This window comes from Centruroides sculpturatus, unplaced genomic scaffold (assembly GCF_000671375.1).
Source record: "Centruroides sculpturatus isolate CEXI.00-Female unplaced genomic scaffold, Cexi_2.0 scaffold346, whole genome shotgun sequence".
NCBI lineage: Eukaryota > Metazoa > Arthropoda > Arachnida > Scorpiones > Buthidae > Centruroides > Centruroides sculpturatus.
In genome coordinates, this window is record NW_019384533.1 from 203,256 (window position 1) to 221,369 (window position 18,114).

Here is an 18,114-nt window from a genome sequence, read left to right on the forward strand (position 1 = left end):
ATGATGATAATTCTTCTATATTATTAATAAAATTATTATAAAATATAATTATTTTCAGAGTTTTTAATAATTTATGTAGCTTATTCGTAAAAGTATTATTAATAACAATACATTTCTTGTGTGACAAATTATCAAATTAAAACATCCTTATTAAAACTTTAAAAAGAACAATACCATTTCCTGTTTTCCACCAATCACAAAAACTTGCAGGGTTTACCGAAGCACAGTTTTATTTCATTCATTATTCACATTACATGCTTTGGTCATCTCAACAGGGTCACACGAATAGCTTAAATGCATCTTTGTGATTGGCAGGAATCACGAAACAACATTGTTGTAGTCTTCGAATAAACATATTACAAGCTATCATCATTTATATTGAATGTTATCAGATTAAAAGTTATAATTTTGCAATTTTTAATTATGTCTTAAAGGTTATAGAGTTTTTACAATGTTGTTATTAATTCAATTAAATTCTAAATATAAAATTTTAAAAAAATTTATATTTAGAGCAAATTAATTGAATATATTTTCTTAATATATTTAACATTTGAAGAATAATTAATACAATGATCTTATACTATCTATACTTAATGTAGAAAAGAATGGAATTTCGTTTAAATACAACGAAGATAATAAATAAAAGTGTGAAACATTTTGTCTTGAAAAAGCAGTGGTAGACTCTTCACTGAACTGTGAAGAACACGATTTTAATAAAATATTATTACAATTAAATAAGCTTATTATAATATTAATGTGACAGTAAATTATTTGAACTTAATTGAACTTAAAAAAAAGACGCGATATCGTTATTTAACAAAGTATCGATTCTATATTTCTTTTACTGTACTGTACAACAACATCAGGAAATATAATCCTATAAAACTAAAGCATTTTTATACTGAAGATTCATATTCTAGTCTTTTCTGCATAGTTTATTTCTAAAAAAGTAAAAGTCAAAGTTTAATAACACATTTAAAAAACAAATACTGTTGGTAAAATTAAAATATTCAATTAATAAAATACAATTCATTACATAAATTTTTTAAAATTAAATTCTTAATGAATTATTACTTCTAATCTTTTAAATTAATTTTTAAGTACGTGCATGTTTGAATTATAAAACTTTATGTACATTCTTTCAATAAATAAATTTTGAAAATAATTTTAAAAATTAAATATTTATTTATCTACTTTGGATTTTCGTATTAAAATCAATATATTTAAATGCAAATACTGAAATGTCATTTTTGTCAAAAGAACATTTTTTTCTTTAGTGTAAACTGTTTATAAACCATTCTGTTCCATTTGTTGATTGATCTTTTCTGTTTGTTGAATACCCAACTGAATAGAAGGCACTTCAAACTGAGATACTGTTTCATTTTGATTATTATTAAACTGAAATGTTTTTTGCACATTAGTGTCCAATTGCTTTTGTTCAATATTTTGAAATGCAGAGGAATTTATATTTTCTACATTTTCTGCTTTATTATTAGCTAATAAGTTCTTTTCGTCAGAAATACTTGTGGTAGTTTCTGTTAAAGAATTTAAATTTCCAATATTTTTCATTATTTTTCTTCTCCACTTCCAAGTCATTCCTTGACCAAACATCTGACTATTATCAATTTCTACATGAGGAAAACAAAATTTATCGTAATACTTCTGAAAAACAGTTTCACTCTTACAGCATTGCATTGCAAGATAAGTATGAATCAATAAACGTGGAAAACGTGAAGTAAAATAATTGACAAACTGATTGGGAATTGAACCAAGCGATAACTGAAGATCTTCGTTTAATTCTCGATAATGATGTTTCTAAAGTTAAAAGAATATTAAGTATAAATTTAAATTATATTTAATCTAAAATTAATTTTTAAATACAAATTATACCTTGTTTCTCATAGCTCGTAACAGATCTCTCACGTAGTGACCTTTATAAGTTCGAAATTTCCTTAAATCTGAAAATATCACAACTCAGTAAGCAATTATAGCAAATTGTTAAATTGTTATACATGTATCTTATAAAATCTATTTTCAATTTTTGAATGTACATACATAATACAATTATAAAGTGTAATGATTTTAAGCAGCTTTTTAATTGGATAATGAATGATTTGAAAAAAATGAACTAACTATTCTATAATGAAAATAATAGCAATGGAGTAGCAATAAGAAAATCTAGTGCAAACAGATTCTGAAAGAAAAATAATTAATATGCTGCTCTTACAGTGATAGACAAAACTAAATTCAAACAAGTTTTTAGACTGTAAATGAATAAAATTGTTTAAATGAAATGGTAACATAGCAAAATAATCAATTATATCTATTATTTTTAAATAGTTTTATACTCACAAATTATTTGAAAACAAAATATTAAAAAAAAAGAAATCTAAATTTTACAGAGACAAAATTATAAAATAAATTAATGTTTTAATTTAAGGAATTAATACTTTATGTAACCTTGGCAATATCATACTTGCTATCTGGCATTGAATCAATTAATTTAATCAGCAACTCATCTGGAATTTTATTCCAACATTTTTGAATGGCTTGTTTCAGGTCTGTAACTGTTAAAAATTGTCTCCCATTTTTGTAAATGAGCCTAAGAAGATGCTCCCAGAATATCCCAGAATTCCCATATTCTGGGATATTCTTGAGGCCATGACAAATATTCATTATTATTTTTAAAAAATCATTGTTTCATCATTTTTAAATTGTGGCAGGATGCATTATCCTACTAAAAGATGAAATTTTAACCTCCAAGAATGTGACCATATTTACTAAGTTGATCTTCCAACAGAGTATAATAGGATTTAGAGGTCAAATCTCCAGAAATGATGATATCAGTCTATCCTTGCATTGAAAATGCAGTCCAAACCATCAAGGAGCCACTACTCATTTTGTTGAATCATTTGCAAATCACCTTCAGCTTTTAACGCATATGAAAACATTTGATAACCATCAAGCTTATCAAGATTAAACTTTTTTCATCTAAAAATAATATACTATACCACTGATGAGTCCAACTCACAATCATTCTTGCCAAATCCAAATGAGCACTTTCATATTTCTTTGTTAATGGTGTTTCCCTCATTAGTTTTGTGTATTTAAGCATTCCTTTTTTTTTTTTTTGGATTGCAAAACTTTAAAAATAGTCTGAGTTGAACAAGAAAGTCCAGTGGCACCTTTGATTTTACTTGCTGACAACTTAGATTAAGTTGCAAGTAAATATATCTGTATTATTCAAATCAGTTTCTCTCCACTGATTTATTTCCTATGTTTCATGCTAGTACACTTTTCCTATAGATGGACTTAAGAGACTGGACAACAGAATGTCCTTGTGAGACAATTTTCTTCCATGTATTTATTATGATATACATTTTGGACCTAACATGTCCCCTTCAGTCATGATAAATAGATCTCTTTGTGGATTTCTAGGTATATGCACATACATTATTAGTTTTATAGTAAAAACTTGACATATGTACTTACAAACAACAAAATCCACTAAAAGGATACACATCTATCTATCTTTTGTTACAAGATGTTAATCAACTTTTTCTTCCAGGATGCTTTTTAGTGGTTCAAACAATTCCATGTTTTATAATATTAGCTACAGAACATTGAGAACAGCTAACTGTAGTAGCAATTTCCTTCTGGGTTTCTCCACTGACACCAGATCTCCAAATTTGTCTAGTTTCAGAATTTCAAGTTGACATCCAAGTGACATGTTTCTTGTTCTCTCAATGATTATTACAAGCAATGTATCTCTTCACATGCTATAAGTAAATGTTTAATATAACTTCATTTGCATACTTTCTCCCATGCTGTGCTTGAAATTTACACTAAACTTATAATTTTCTCTTTAAAATTTCATTTTCTTAAATTATTTTTTAAAAATAATTTGTGAATATAAAACTATTTAACATATTATTTAAATAACAGATATAATTGTTATAATTTCATTTAAATTATTTATTTATTTATAGTCTAAAAATATTACTTAAACTTATATTTTTGTCTAGCACACTGTATTTCATGTGTTGACAATAATTCCATGTTATCTCAATATTTGTGCAAGTGCCTTAGCTTTTAAATGATTTTAGCTTCTTATTCCTATCATCATATAAATTTTTATTCTCTTATTCTTTCATTAAAAAATATAAATAATCTAACTTTACTATTACTTAACTATTAAGTTTATTTATTAAAAAAGTTCAATTTGCACTTTTAATAAATACAAATACAAATTAAATCCTCAATATATTGTACTATTATTGGATATTTATTACATTTGCTGACTGAATGACACACATAATTTAGAAAGGATTAAAAGTGAAAAGTTAGCTAAAGAACTTTATAAATTACCCTGGCCTTAATCTACCATGCTGAGCATGCTTGCTCTGCATTTAAAGTTGTGTGTTAATTATTCTCTGTCAATTGATCACAACTGTCTTTAATTATTCAATCACCATTGCTAGCTTTTAAGGATTTACAGCATTATTCTATTGTTTCAAATCAATAAAAAAATTTAATAAAAATAATTATAAATGGATGATGATTTATTTGTAATTAAATAGTACAATATTAAATTAAATAATGCACATTTCTCCTATTTGATAGCAAAATTTCATGATCTTTGTAACCTGTAATATTAACACTTGGCTAAATCAAGTGTTAATATTTCAAGTTTTATTTATTAAATCATCTTCAACTATAATAACTAATAAAGATAGTTAACAATCAAAGAACAAATGTGAAATAAACCTTTTCTATATACCTAGTAAATTCTCTTAAAACTTAAATGCGATTCTAAATTTATTATTAATTAGTTTATCAATGTTTATATATCTCGTTTCCTTATCACTTTGTATTTCAAAATAACAGTTATTTTAACGTTCCTATCAAAAAGAAAAATTTTAGTAAATATATCCTAATTTTGATATTTTTTAAATGTCTTAATTATTTGATGATGATAATAAACTAACTAAATAAAAGATTCAACTAGCCCAGTGTTGAGAAAAACGTCACTTCATTGTGCCTGTACACAATAAGTCTTAATTATTGTTTAAAAAATGTCCTAAATATGTCTGAAGACATTCCAAATTATAAACAAGCACCTTTACAAATAATTTTATTTCAAAAATGAAAAATTTTCTAAATATATATATATATATTTTTTTTTTAATGATTAATATTTACTTTTTCAATTTAATTTTGTAGTAAAAATAATTTTGAAGTTGACAAGAAAGGAAAATTTAACATTACAGATAATAAACAAACATGATCCATTTGTGTAACAATTGTAATTGTTACACAAATAAACCATAACTCTTGTAATTAAATGTTTAAATTTAATAGAATAAATATACTTCTACATAGCTTCAGAAAGAAAGAATGTAACAAATATGAAAAACTTTAATTGATGTAATAATGTTGGTTTAACTACTATTAATTACTTAAATATGTTTGATTTATTGAAACTGAAGTCATGTAATGAAATATTTAGTGGCAAAATGCAGCAGGCCTGATGTGATCTTATGCATATGTGCATGTGTAAGATAACATTGCAAAATTAAGCATACTGTCATAATTTACTTTTTGTATAACTTCATAATAAAAAATTACAGGAAAAAAGTGTCATGATTCAAAATGGCAATATGGTTCATCTTCAAAAGTTGCATATTTTCTTTTCATCATGATTTATAAGATATTTTCATTTACTATAAAATCTTTTCTGTATATCTGAATAATATTCTTTCCACTTATTATTGTGTTTTGGCCTTTAAAATTTACTGCAAATAAACTTTGAATAAAATATATTATCATCCTGAATATAATAGTTTACTTATTTTTCATGTTATACCATTTTGTAATTCTTCACTTATATGCTGTCTCCAATCACCCTTTACAACATCGAAGCCACCACGTTCCAGAAGTTTAATAACAATGCTGTCAAATGGTTCCTTTTCAATTCTATCACTTACATCCTATTAAAAAAAATAATAATAATAATAGTTAATTTATTTTAATCAAGAGTCACTACCAGAATTTCCACATACCTGAAAGAATGACAACTGCTTTTCTAATGACCAAAAGAAAGGATGTTTAAGTACAGCATTTATTGAAGGCCTTTCTGCTGGATCCAATTTAATCATGTGCTCTATTAAATTGAGAGCTACAGTATAATCTGAAATTAAATTATCAATTTTACAAAAAAACATTGCGTAAATTTTTCATATATATATTGATACAAATTTTAAAAATTAAAATTAACTGTTAATTATTTACATTAGTTTATTATTACTATTGTAAGCTTGTATAATTTTTATGCGACTTTCTGTCGTATTATTTTACATAACATTTCTGGTTAATTTCATATTTGAATTTTTAAACATTGCAATTATTTAAGTCATTTTGAGAAAAAAAATCTACAAAATAATTGCTATAATAATCTCTAATATACAATTAAATTATGATATGTTTTAAAATATCTATATTACAATTAGCCCATTATACATATATATAACAAGTCAATCAAATTTATGTTGCATATTTATTATATTGTATGTAATATACAATATAATAAATATGCAACGTTACAATATTACTTTGTATATTGTAAATATGTACATATTTCAACATACGTTGAAAGCACTTGCAAGATTAAAATATTTCTCTTAATTCGCTTTAACGCCTCCTAGTCTGAGGTTTTTGATTGAGTTATCTGTTGGCGTGACATCCAAGCCAAGTATTTAATACACCTAACAATATATAACAAGTGCTTTGTTAAGAAAATTTTGATATTTAAATCATATAATATGTATGTTTAAATTTATTTTTAAGGAATTGTTGTTATAAAAAGAAATCATGCTTTTCTTACTAAATATTTTCTAATGGAAAAAAAGAATAAACTTTTTTCATATTCAATTTACATATATTAATTATACTGTAATTTATTATATAGGGTGTGACACGGGAACTTCCTTATTTTAAAAAATCATAAAACAAAAAGTATTGGAGATATCAATTTAATTCTTTTTCTTTACATAGAGGTAGATTTAAAGTTTTATTTCATTAGGTTTTGAAAATGATATCTTGAAAGTGGCCTCTGTTCTGGTCAATACATTTGGAGTGTCAAAATCAGAAGTTTCAGTCCACTTTGTCCATGTCTGTGTCTATGTTGGCAATAGCAGCACGAATATTGTTCTTCAGCTCACCCAGGGTCTTTGGATGATTGGTATACACCAAGGATTTAAGATATCCCCATATGAAAAAATTACAGGGGGCAAAATCTGGTGAGCGTGCTGGCCACTGAAGATCATCCCTCAAACGGATGAGATGTTTGGGGAAGTGTTCACACAAGAGTGTCATTGACATTCATGCCGTGTGAGCCGTGGTACCATCTTGTTGGAACTACACATTGTAAGGAACCAAGTCTGAGCTTTATTTTTATTTTACTTTTATTTTGCTTTCATTATATTTTGTTTGGGGCTTATGTTTAGTTAAGACGAAGGTTTCCTCACCATTCACCTTAGTAACTTAAAAATAGAAGAAAAACCAACTCACCGACGAAAGAAAAGCGCCGTAGAAAAACTCGCGCACNTGGCGTGACATCCAAGCCAAGTATTTAATACACCTAACAATATATAACAAGTGCTTTGTTAAGAAAATTTTGATATTTAAATCATATAATATGTATGTTTAAATTTATTTTTAAGGAATTGTTGTTATAAAAAGAAATCATGCTTTTCTTACTAAATATTTTCTAATGGAAAAAAAGAATAAACTTTTTTCATATTCAATTTACATATATTAATTATACTGTAATTTATTATATAGGGTGCGACACGGGAACTTCCTTATTTTAAAAAATCATAAAACAAAAAGTATTGGAGATATCAATTTAATTCTTTTTCTTTACATAGAGGTAGATTTAAAGTTTTATTTCATTAGGTTTTGAAAATGATATCTTGAAAGTGGCCTCTGTTCTGGTCAATACATTTGGAGTGTCAAAATCAGAAGTTTCAGTCCACTTTGTCCATGTCTGTGTCTATGTTGGCAATAGCAGCACGAATATTGTTCTTCAGCTCACCCAGGGTCTTTGGATGATTGGTATACACCAAGGATTTAAGATATCCCCATATGAAAAAATTACAGGGGGCAAAATCTGGTGAGCGTGCTGGCCACTGAAGATCATCCCTCAAACGGATGAGACGTTTGGGGAAGTGTTCACACAAGAGAGTCATTGACATTCATGCCGTGTGAGCCGTGGTACCATCTTGTTGGAACTACACATCCCTCACATCCATTTCTTCAAGTTTGGGAAGAAAAAACTCCTCAATCATCTGGACATAATGCTCAGAAGTGACTGTAATTGCCCTATCATTCTCTTCAAAAAACCATGGGCCAATAATGCCAATTCTGGATACTGCACACCAAACAGTCATGCGTTCTGTACGTAGGGGCTGCTCATGAAGTTCTCGGGAGTTCGTGCCACTCCAATATCACATGTTTTGTTTATTCACACATCCTAACAGATGAAAATGTGCCTCGTTGCTGAAGAACACAAGGGCATCATGAGGCAGGTTTTTGATCAAAGCTTCACATGCATTTTTTCGTGACACAAAATCACGTGGATTAAGTTGTTGTACCACTGCCAGTTTGCATGAATGAAATCTCAGGTCGTCATGAAGAATTCATCTCATTGTGCAATCAGAAATTCTAAGCGCAGCTGCATGTTTGTGTGCAGATTGCTTATGAATTTCAAAATCGCCAGCCTTACTCTCTCAATGTTTTCTGGTGTCCTGGTGGTTCTTAAAGGCCTGGTTTCTTTTTCTGCACACTACCAGTATCCATAAACATGTCCACCCACTGAACAATCAATTTTCGATCAGAAACACAACCTGTAGGCATGATATTAAACTGTTTCCTGAATGCAAGCTGGGTTGCAATGACTGAATGGCCGTTAGAAAAGTAAGTTGCCACAGTGAACGCATGCTCCTGTCTCATCCACTACATAATCGTTACATAAACTAACCATACAAAAAACATTAGGCCCTCCCTTTCGAATGCGCTAAACCCCACTTTCCAAGGAGTAACAGCCGCTGTGTGGCTTGCGTTTCAAATAAGAAAGTTCCTGTGCCACACCCTGTATGTTGATAATGAATGCAAAGTGATTTGCAAAATGTTTTCAATAAATATTTTTAGTTTTTTAAAACAAACAGTTTTGTTTTTCAGTTTATTAGATATATATATATATTTCTGAATGTATGTATCTGTCTAGCTGCTATAGAAATTAAAAGGGAACTGTCTACAGAACAAAAAAAGGGGTCTAATAGATGAAATGTTTTATTTTTAAACAGTCTAAGTTTATCTATTTATACATATATATATATATTTCTGAATGTGTGTATCTGTCTAGCTGCTATAGAAATTAAAAGGGAACTGTCTACAGAACAAAAAAAGGGGTCTAATAGATGAAATGTTTCACAAAGAATCTAATGGTGCAATTTAAAATTATTAAAACGGCACTTCTGCTTAGTTATTAATTAAAATCACTATTATATAATCAGTGAGATTGCTCCGATGTAGATACACCTNAAGATCAGAATAAGATATACTATTAGATTCCTCATAAAAGTTAACTTTAAATTATTAAAACAACACTTCTACTTTGTATATTGGTACATTTTAATTGATAACTATCAGTGAGACAGCCGTTTCCACTCAAACATAGATATACCCCACCATTCAGAACTTTAAAGACATTGGAGATAAAGAATCTGTCAATCTCTTCTGCAAATAGGAATTGAAATTCTAATTCAATATTTATTTCATTTTTTACTTTTACAACAACATGCAATAATTATAGAATTATTTCACAGAGACATTAATGAATTAATTGAATTCAAACCATCTTATATCACATTAAATGTTACATTATTTATTTTAGCTGTTTCCATCAAATTAGTCATCTTATAAACTTCTGTTTTATTGCAGTTTTGATTTCATTTCACATCTTATGTAGGTCTCAATGTTATTTATAATAAATTTTAATCAATTAATTTTGATTGTTATTTATATTAAAATGAGCGATTATTTATTGTGACATTGTCACAGTGCCAGGCTGCAAATTTTAATCATATTTTTAATTTATTTAATTTCCATCTCAAATTAGTGCTGTAGTCTCTTGCCCCTGTACATCATACTTTTCGTTCAACAATAGAGTCATGTCGGTTATTTATTAACTGCTTTCAGGGAAAAAGTTTTGAATTGAAATAACGTGATTTCCAGTTTGCATCAGATGATGTCATAATTATAATGTGATGATGTCATAATAAATAATTGCTTGTTTCTTATAAATTCATAACAATTCATTATAGGACTATTTAAATCTGTTAATCATCAATATAAATGTATAAGTTAACAAGTATTATCTTAAGTAATAGTAGAACAAGTTCCATAGCTTTTATACTTTCTATCTTTTTTCATGCTTTAATGTTCTAGAACCTGAAAATGGATATTTACAATAGTTGAAAAAATGTATTTGTTATAAAAATTATTGCCAGATTACAAAGATTTTTGTTTGAATTGTTTCATTTGTTATTTATCCAGTTTATTTGAATTTCCTGTTTCATTTTTCTTAAATAGGTAGAAAAATTTATAATTACTGGACAACGTTATTTAAACATGTTACATGGTTATAATATATTAAATATTGAATACATCATTTTTATGCAATATTATTGTTATAAACCTCTACATTGAATGAAGACTGATAAATATATTCATTTATTTGTATTTCATATCAGACAAATATAATTATAATAATTAAAAATTACAGATACTTTAAAATTTCAATTACAGTAGATCCCCCTATAAGACTGATTCCTATAATTACGATTCCTATAAGATGACAAAAAAATTGTGGCGGTATCCGTACACAACGGTAAAAAAAACTCCTATAATTACGTAAAACATCATCGGGCAGCCGAACTACTTTCCCGCCGTCTGTAGCGCCATGCTACGGACATTTAGGCGGGTAAATTGAGTTTAGTTTCATCCGTACATATAATTATATATTAATTATATAAAAATTAGGTACTGTACATATAATTATATATTAATTATATATAAATTAGGTACTGTATATATAATTATATATTAACTTAATTTATTGTAACTTTATTATAATTATATATATGCTTTCCGTCGCCTGGCGCCACGCTACGGAGAGTTTAGGCGAACTATCGTCTGTACAGTATGTAAATTAGGTACCGTAAGTCTAATACAGTACTGTAATTTTATACATTTCTTGTGAAAGAAACATTTCTTATTCAACGGCGATAAAAATTATTTATATTAATGATTCCTCCAAAGTTCAGCNATGGTTCTGAATACAGATTTTGAAGAAATATTTTTACAGAAATGCAAAATGAAGCCACGTCTAATAGCAAGTGATTTAACAATGTAGGAGATATGTTCGTGAAAGATTAATTTTCTATCAAATATGATACCAAGGTCATGATGAGACTGTACATAATTTATTTTAATGGAGTTGATATATTCTCTATTCTCCAGTCATCATTTCGGGAGCTATCCAACCTTCAGTTCCAGCAGTTCCTGATCTTGTAAATGACAGACGACCTTTTGACAATTTTTTACATAGGCCAAAATCTGATATCATTGCCTTAACTTCACCTTTATTGTTTGGCATGGAAATTAGGACATTATGAGGCTTGATATCTCTATGAACTGTGAATATAAAACAATTATTTTATAATTATATTGAAACTAATAACTTATTTTTTTAATTTTAATAAATCACTATGAATTAAAATTTAATTATAAAATAAATAATCACTGATATTCTTTATTAATTACCATATTGTAATGATCTGAGCAGCAAAGATATATAAATTCAAAATTTAATAAAAATTTATTTGAATTTAAAATCACTTTTGAAAATTTTGTAAGCCTGATTTATATTCATCAATCAGTGTAAAATTCAAATTTAGTATTTGAATTTTAACTTTAAATTTTGAAATCCACAACAATAAATTCAATGAAGTGAATGCTATTATATTGTTTATTGTGAAAGCTTTAATGATAATTTTACATACAACTGTTTAGTTTTTCACATTATTTATAATTTCTTTTACACTATTCCTAAAATATTGATACAGTGAAAGATATNGCAAGGGGGAATGTTGACAGAGAGAGAGAGCTTTGTCGAAATGCTCACGAACAAGTGTCGGGTTGAAACAATCAAGGAAAGGGGGGGTTTAATGACTAAAGGCACATCTGTTTAGCCCAAACGCATTATATCAGCAATATCATTTAATTATTGGTATTTTAACACCAATATTTAAATAATAACTACTTAAATTAAAACTTCAGAAGTAATAGTTGATTCTGTAGATGCTATTTAATTAAAATTATTAATATATAAGGGTCGTTCAAGGTTAAACAAGACTTTTGGGCTTATAATTTTGAAAAGTAACTGTAGCATGATAAAACACAGAGAGTAGCATTATCCATCCCAAGATTTAAGTAGCAAGTATGACATATTTTGTGCATGCATAGCAGTTTTAGCGATCATAGCGGAAGGTAATGTGTCTTCAACGGTGGAACAGTGATGCATAAATCAAATTTCTTGTGAAGGAAAAGGTTAAACCTGCTGAAATTTTGAGAAGATTGAGTGCACAGTATGGGAAACAAATGCTATCGTAGGCAAAAGTGTACGAATGGTGTTGACAATTTGGTGAAGGATGAGAGCTGGTAACAAATGAAATACATGAACATGTTCATTCAACTGCGGTAACACCAGTGAATATCGCTCGAGTTGAGCAAGTTATCCTGGAGAACCAGCTAGTAACCATGAAACACATTGCAGACAAAGTGTCCTCAGTGTCGGTAGTGTTGAGAAAATTATCCACGAGCACATACTGTTCCGTAAGATGTGTGCCAGATGGGTTCCCCAACAGCTGGCATGTGATCAGAAATGGGCACGCAAGGAGACATGTGAGCAGCTTCTGAATCGGTTTTGTATCGAAAGTGATTAGCTCCCAGTGATTACCACTTGTTTGGGCCCCTTAAAGAGCAGCTGGGAGGAACAAAATTCCAGATAGATGATGAACTGCAGCAAGTTGTCCTGTGCTGGCTACGACATCAACCCACTTCTATCTATGAGAAACGTATCAAGGACCTACCTTGTTTGCTGGGAACAGTGTTCACATACAGATGGAGAATATTTCAAAAAATTGACATAGTTTATACATGTTTTGGACATTCCTTTCGGTTTGTAGAAATAAAAGTTTCGTTTAACCTTGAACGACTCTTGTAAAACAATATTTTCAAAACCTACAGAATTCAAGTTGTGTAATTCACTATTCAACTTAATTCTGTTAGTTGAAAAATTTTGACATTGAATACATTGTGATATTAGTATTTTCTTACATAAAAACTTTCTTACCTATGTCCAAGGAATGTAAATGAGCTAAGCCAGATGATGCCTGATGTAATACTGTACTAATATCCAATTTCTCTTTAAAATTAAAATTTTCAACATAATCTGATAAAGTAGCTGAACATAATTCCAAAGCTATATATCGAAACTGTTTATCTTGTTCCTGAATTATAGAGTATTAATTTTATTTAATTAACTTTATTATTTTAAAATTTATAATGAAAACTTTTCTTACAGTGCAGAAATAGCGAATAACATGTGGGTGTTTATCTGATTCTCGCAATAAATCTACTTCACGATCAGCAAAACTAAAATACTCTGGAAGTATTCTTTTTACTGCTACGTCACGGTTGTCAAATTTACCTCTAACAATAAATAATTTTGTTTTTAGTAAATAATATAAACACTTTTATTTATTTATTACATATAAAAACAGATATTATCATAATGATCAAATTTTTCTTTACCTATATACAATGGTTCCTTCACAGCCATGACCAAGTACAGAATTTGGATCAAATGTAATTTTACCAATTCGCAGAAAACCTTCTGGTAGTTCTGAAAATATTTTGTATTTAATAAATTATTATTTTTGTTGTCATTAAATACTGTAAAATATGGGGAAGTTATTGCCAAGACAGGTAAACAATATTCGACTATTGACTGAAAATTAGTAAAGAACATGGTTCTGAATACAGATTTTGAAGAAATATTTTTACAGAAATGCCAAATGAAGCCACGTCTAATAGCAAGTGATTTAACAATGTAGGAGATATGTTCGTGAAAGATTAATTTTCTATCAAATATGATACCAAGGTCGTGATGAGACTGTACATAATTTATTTTAATGGAGTTGATATATACTGAAGGGTGGTATGGATTGCAAATTAGGGAAAAGCACATATCAATAGTTTTATGGGTATTGATTTTTAGATTATAACTAGCAAATGTGGAGCATAAATAATTGTTATTATCTTGCAGGGAGAAGGAATCATTGGATAAAATTTTAATGTCATCTGCATAGGCAATTTATCTATTAGTAATTAGTAATTTATCTATGTAAACTGAGAAGAAAAAGCTCATCTGCTTGTAAATATATAATTGGATTTTTTTCTCAAAATTTTGCAGAACTGTATAAGTTGATTCAAAAAGGTTAGTGGTGGTCGATAGATTATGAAGGCTGAGTGTTGATGAGAGGAAATTCTGGAGGTAATTTGGGTATAAATTTTATGATGTAAGCATGTTTCAAAGATTTTTAGCATGGCTGGTAGAATAGTGATTTGTCTAAAAGATGAACTATCTTTTTTGGGGAGAACATTTATTTTTGAAACAAGTAAAATGAAGTTTTTATTGTATGAAAGATCCAATTTATAATTCTATGCACTGTAAGCTAGAACTTCTAGATAATATTGAAAATATTAGTTCATTTAATTATAATTTCCTATAAAAAGTGAGAAAGGTGTTTTTTAATATTATCCAATTCATAAATATAAATCATCAAAAGTAAATTGCTTTATTATTGTCTGTTAATGTTTTATTAATTATAAAATTACATTATAAATAGTCACATAATGAAATTAATCTGTAAATATTAATATTATATTATTATTATTATTAATTATTTAAATACAACTTTAATGATATAGTTTCAAATTAAACAATTTATATACTCAGAAGTTTGAATATAACTCAAAAGAAATAATATAATAATAATTAAAATAATAATAATAACTAATAATTTATACAAGATTTTTTTGAAAATTATTATTTCTTTTTAGAATTATCTTGTTAAGGATGAAATACAAACACTCAAATGTAAAAAGATATGATTAATATGATTTTATTTTACACAAAACATTTATCAATGAGGATTTATAAAATATTTGTTTATGATACGAAAAAACAACAACAACTGTCTACAATCGTTCCATGTTTCTGTAAATTACAAATAAATTATATAAATAAATTTTGGTTGATATCTATAATTTCTTTAAACATACATAGCTCTCTGCTTTTATTGCAGAACAAAACAAAAAATCCTACTTGAATCCTAGTACTTTTGCTGCCCATCTTTAGGTTTATCAACAACACAATGATGCTAATGTCCCAATGAACTAGAAAGCCAAAAGATACTACCATTTAAGTAAAATTTTTTCTATCTTAATCTCCAAAAAAGTAGAGAACTATATGAGAAATTACAGAAAATTTTATTTTTTTTAATAAAATTGCATATAAAGGTCTTTTTAAAGTAAGAACCATTTAAATAAGAAGTTTAACATCACAAAAACATTTGTGATAGACTGTTTTTTCATGAGGAACACCGGTAACAGGTTCCAGTTATAGTGTTAAGAACCATTTGTATGTAACATCCGTAAAGTCATTGACTGAAGCCATTTCAAGATCAAAAGCATTCTTTAGATTATTTACTAAATTTCTAAAAGTTCTGAGCTGTATGCTATGGATAATATTTCTCAACTATTTATAAAAAAGCATGTCAATCAATCATCAATCCTGCCAATTGTGAAGTGTACTCAGTAATTTGTTTTTTGAATGCAACAAATATTCAACTTGCTGAAATCTATTGTCAGCATATTGAGGTTTATAGGAAAAGTGTTATGAACAAGGGAAATGTGTGTAAGTGGCATCAACTATTCAATGTACATGATGAACAATGGGATGCCCATCTGTCATCACTGACAAGTTGAAAGATGATCTTTTTATGCACAAATTCAGAAAAACAGGAGCTTCACTATCAATGAGCTCAATGAAGTATTTCCATTATTTCTCGCTTGTCCTTTACAAAATTGTCACTATTCACCCTTTACTATCAAAATACTTATGCAACAGAGCAATGCTTACTCCAGAAAATAAGCAGAAAGAAATTACTGCATTTCAGGCATTTTTGGAGCACTACTACAGCAAAGGGGATAAATTTTTGGATCAGTTAGTGGCAGAAGATAAGAGAAGGGTCTCTCACTATATGCCTGAAAGCAAGTGGCAGTTCTTGAATAGCAATCACAAACATTCTCTGATAAAACTGAAAAAGTTTAAGTCCAAAATCTTCAAACCTGGAAGTCATGGCAATAATTTTTTTGAGAAATGTTATTGGTCAATTTTTTGCCTCAAGAAGACATTGCACCAACAGAAAATGTAAAATATTGAAAGAATTACAGTGTTAAAACTATAAGATATACTTTAATGGAGTATATAAACAGTCATTACATAGCTTTCAAGTACTTTCAAATTAACTTGTATCTTCATTTGTTCATGTTCATTTTTCTTAAAAGTTAAAATGGTTGTTTATATATTCCATTAAAGCATATCTCATAGTTTTATAGTTTATTAATATGAACCATGGAGTTATAGTTTATTAATATGAACCATGATATGCAATCCAAAACCATCAATGGAGTCTTACCCATAAGGGAGTGTCTGCTTCGTGACAATATCCACATATTGCCAGAAAACCATACAAATTTAAATGGAAAATAATCAACCATCCTCCTCTAACCTTCTTCTTTTCCTTAAATTAAAGACATTTTTGGGTGAAATTGCATCTGGATGTTATCCATGAAACTGTCATCAATTACTTAAGTGAATTAATTGGCAGCAGACTTCTTTAATGAGGAAATAATCAAGCTTGCCTCTCATTCAAAAAATATATGTATGAATGGTGATTAAGAAGAAAAGTGAGAGGAGATTTGTATTTTGTTGAGAAAACAAGAAAAATTAATGAATTTTTAAAAATTATTTCTTTATAACAAACTCTTTTTACTCTAAAAGTGATCTTCATATTAAATAATTAGCATAAAAAATAAATACCAAGTTATTTATTTATTATACAATAGAAACTGCTTATTATAATCCTGGATATTGTTATCAATCATTTAAATGTTACCAGAATTAACAGATCACAAAACATATAAGATAAAATAAACTTCACTTATTGCAATTATCTTCAGGTAAATAGTTTTTAAGCTATCTTTTCATACTTTCAGCCACAAAGTGGATTGAGAGTTATCAACCACATGATCAGTTATCAATTACCATGACTAGTTTTAACCAATACTATAAATGTTAAACATTTATTATTTAATCATATTTGCCCAAAATACAGTAGATTAAATTTCTGGCATTTCTTATTTTAATTATACATTGAATGGATTACTATTAATAATAACGATTATAATTAGAATTATTCAATAAATATTTTTTAATTGTTTTAACATGTTCTTTTAATGTCAGAGTCAATAAAACCAAAATTTCCATTAATTATGTTTAACTACCCCACTTTATATTATTAGTCAGTTATTGTTATCAGTATAAGTGAGTACCAAAGTAATTATAATAAATAGATTTCAGTATATTTAAGTTATCAGAACTTAATGATATTAGATCAGTCTTAATAAGTAATATCTTTCAATCTCAAATTAAACATACCTTCTACATCAGTTCGATATGCATATTTATTGGATGTTTGATTAATTCTTGTCTGTAAAAAAATTTATTTAATTTTATAAACATACTAACACTTAATAATAATAATAAATTTTATTAATATATTATATCATTACATAGTAATATTTAAACAAAAAAAAATGTTTTCTATGATAACAGAAATAAAAATATTTTAATGCATAACA

At 27.6% G+C, this 18,114-nt stretch overlaps 1 protein-coding gene across 1 annotated transcript in view; it reads right to left on the bottom strand.

Moving 5' to 3' along the window:
* Positions 1-1,110: 1,110 nt before the first annotated feature.
* The window catches only part of LOC111623093 (serine/threonine-protein kinase/endoribonuclease IRE1-like), a 65,829-nt gene continuing 48,825 nt past the window's right edge, over positions 1,111-18,114 (bottom strand). The window contains exons 12-20 of the mRNA XM_023365574.1: positions 17,912-17,963; positions 13,939-14,029; positions 13,707-13,836; positions 13,478-13,634; positions 11,575-11,757; positions 6,063-6,190; positions 5,867-5,990; positions 1,891-1,958; positions 1,111-1,815 (exon numbers count right to left, since the gene is read on the bottom strand). Of these exons, the coding sequence (XP_023221342.1) occupies positions 1,288-1,815; positions 1,891-1,958; positions 5,867-5,990; positions 6,063-6,190; positions 11,575-11,757; positions 13,478-13,634; positions 13,707-13,836; positions 13,939-14,029; positions 17,912-17,963 (1,461 nt within the window). The 3' untranslated portion in view covers positions 1,111-1,287. The remainder of the gene's footprint in view (positions 1,816-1,890; positions 1,959-5,866; positions 5,991-6,062; positions 6,191-11,574; positions 11,758-13,477; positions 13,635-13,706; positions 13,837-13,938; positions 14,030-17,911; positions 17,964-18,114) is intronic.